The sequence below is a fragment of the Sorghum bicolor genome, chromosome 2, assembly GCF_000003195.3.
Source record: "Sorghum bicolor cultivar BTx623 chromosome 2, Sorghum_bicolor_NCBIv3, whole genome shotgun sequence".
Taxonomy (NCBI): domain Eukaryota; kingdom Viridiplantae; phylum Streptophyta; class Magnoliopsida; order Poales; family Poaceae; genus Sorghum; species Sorghum bicolor.
This window is the reverse complement of record NC_012871.2, coordinates 60,581,358-60,583,800: the sequence shown is the minus strand read 5'-3', so window position 1 is coordinate 60,583,800 and position 2,443 is coordinate 60,581,358. Positions and strand designations below refer to the sequence as shown.

General features: G+C 50.8%; 1 protein-coding gene across 1 annotated transcript; it reads right to left on the bottom strand.

The window, feature by feature from the left end:
- LOC8080984 lies at positions 1-1,040 on the bottom strand. The gene has a single exon (XM_002460217.2). It carries the CDS (start codon positions 931-933, stop codon positions 439-441), a length of 495 nt encoding a protein of 164 aa, XP_002460262.1. The 5' UTR covers positions 934-1,040; the 3' UTR covers positions 1-438.

The window sequence follows — 2,443 nt, the reverse complement described above, 5'->3', positions numbered from 1 at the left end:
TGAAGGAAATGAGCATGGACTTCATACATTGGTGAAATATATATAATGTACATGTGGATACACCCATTCCTAAAAATCTTATTCAATTCTGCTTCAAAGAAACAGCAGAAGATCGAAACATGCAAGCCATTACATTACATCAAGCACTAGAGATTAATTAACTGCCCCGGCAGAGCATTACCTTGGGTGCACGGTAATTACACGGCTATCTCGAGAGTAATTACCACAAACACCACAAGGTTAACTATCTCCACACCTTTGCCCTCACAATCCTGCGTATATTACAACTCTACCCCTAACCTTAAATAAAAGAACCAGATTACCCAAATTACCCCTTGACTCCGGCCGTCGAGCGAGCTCGGCCTCGGCGCCGCGCTGCCGCCTGCCGGCATCGTGGATCGGATCGACATGGCCGTGAGTAGAGCAGGCGGTCGTCGATCAGCACGCGTAGTACTCGACGAGCTCGTCGAGCGACTCCGGCTGCGGGTCGGCGTTCTCGAGCATCCAGAGGAGGTGCTCGAACAGCACGACCTCGCAGCCGACGACGGTCCCGCCTGCAGCGCCGACGCCGGCGGCGCCGCCGGAGCGGTCGACGAGGTTCTGGAACAGGGGGTGGCCGACGAGGTCCGCGGCGATGAGGTAGCGGCGGCGCGACTTGCCGACGTACACCGGGTGGAGGCCCGGGGGCACGCCGTCGGCGCCGTGGAACGACGCCGACCCCGTGCCTCCGCCGCCGCCGAAGGCGAAGACGGACGAGGCGGCGACGCCCCTCCTCCACGAGTTCTCCAGGGCGAACCCGGCGGCGCCAGCGTCGTCGTGGACGCCGACGTCGTGCGAGCGCGCCGAGCACCCTGACGGCGTGCGCGAGATCCGGCTCGAGGAGTGCCACCTCTTGATCATGCACTTGAGCTTGCTCAGCCCGCCCTTCGCCATTGCCGTCGTCTCGATCGAGAAGAAGTGGATGGTGAGAGAGAGAGAGAGAACAAGAAGCTTAACAGAGCAGAGGAGGTGAGGCGAGGACCGACCGAGGGAAGGTCGTGTGGTGGTCGAGGCAAAGGTGGAGGCTGGAGAGGTGGGTCCTTATATAGGAAAAGGAGGCGGGGGCCACGTGGCGGGCCGGGGACGTGGGACATGGGCCCACGTGTCGGGAAAGGCAAAACCTGGCGAGTGGGGCCCGGAAAGCAACCGCTGAGAGGCAAGTGGCCGATCTATCTGTACGTCAAGGTGAGTTGGATGGACGTAGAAATCTGGTTTTCGCGGTACGGTGGCCGATGAGCAGCTCAAACAAGAGCTAGAGGAAGTGTCTACCATTTGATTATTTTTATATTAATTTAAGTATATCTGTCGAATCTATCAATTATTTATATTTAGTATTATTTTTTCTTTCATAACAAATCAACAAACAATATTTTTAACCATAATTTTTTTAGACAAATGAATAGGCTGCAGATTAATTTACGAATTGATGTCAAAGATTGACCTTGTGAGTGTTATTAGTATTCTCTCAATTTTTTTCCGAATGGTCAAGATATATACGGAATGAATTGATGAGAGGGAAATAAAGCTTTGCATATGATGGATAACCAGGGCAAAGACGTACATGAAAACACGTTTTTCTTGTGCTAAGCGTATCCTGGAGCAAGAGCCAAAAGAACACTATATATGTTTACGTTGACAAGACGATTTTTAGAACGGGGTTTCATAAGAACCCCACCTAATTATTTTCATTTTACTAATGCCGGACAGACCTAGCTAGGTGGTGGAGGGGCAAAGTGCCCAAGTACTACAAGGTTTCAGAGGTTTACAAGAGGGGAGTGGAGAGAGTTTACATGATCATCACATTACACCAGAAGGAAGACAAAGAGTTGTTGTGCCTAGGTAGCCGGTTCGCAGCGCCTATGAAGCAATGAGGCAGTTGTGGTCAGGGTTCATAGCTCGATGCTTCCACAGCTCCCAGCAGCAGAGTAGCATGGGCGTGGAGGCCGGACGCAGTATTCAGAAACATATCATTTCTATCTATCCATCCATACACCACAAAATTCGGAATTCAAAAACATATCAATTAACAAATTGTATATTAAGCAATCCTGATTAAGCAAATAACCTATTCCTGCATGTTGCCAATCGCTCCAAATAAAACTCGCGCCGCATGTCCCGGCGCAATGACAAACACTGACACATGACTCAACACTAGCCTTCAGCGCGCTACTAATTAATGCCCGATTAAGAACGCAAGGCATTATCAGATGACACATATTTTTTGCCATTCTGATCTGAAGCGCACACAACTTTCCCACGCCGATATTCCCTTTGCTGATTCAGACGTTCGTGGCACCCTTTGTTTCATAGCAGCATCAGGCATTAGATTGAGACTGCCGCATGCATTTGCAACCCAGCTGGCTAAAGTTTGGAGGTACTATACGTGTCAGGCTTCCAACGGCCG

What these genes read in the sequence shown, in the direction of transcription:
- LOC8080984 (XM_002460217.2), bottom strand. Translation starts at nt 933, where the DNA reads ATGGCGAAGGGCGGGCTGAGCAAGCTCAAGTGCATGATCAAGAGGTGG.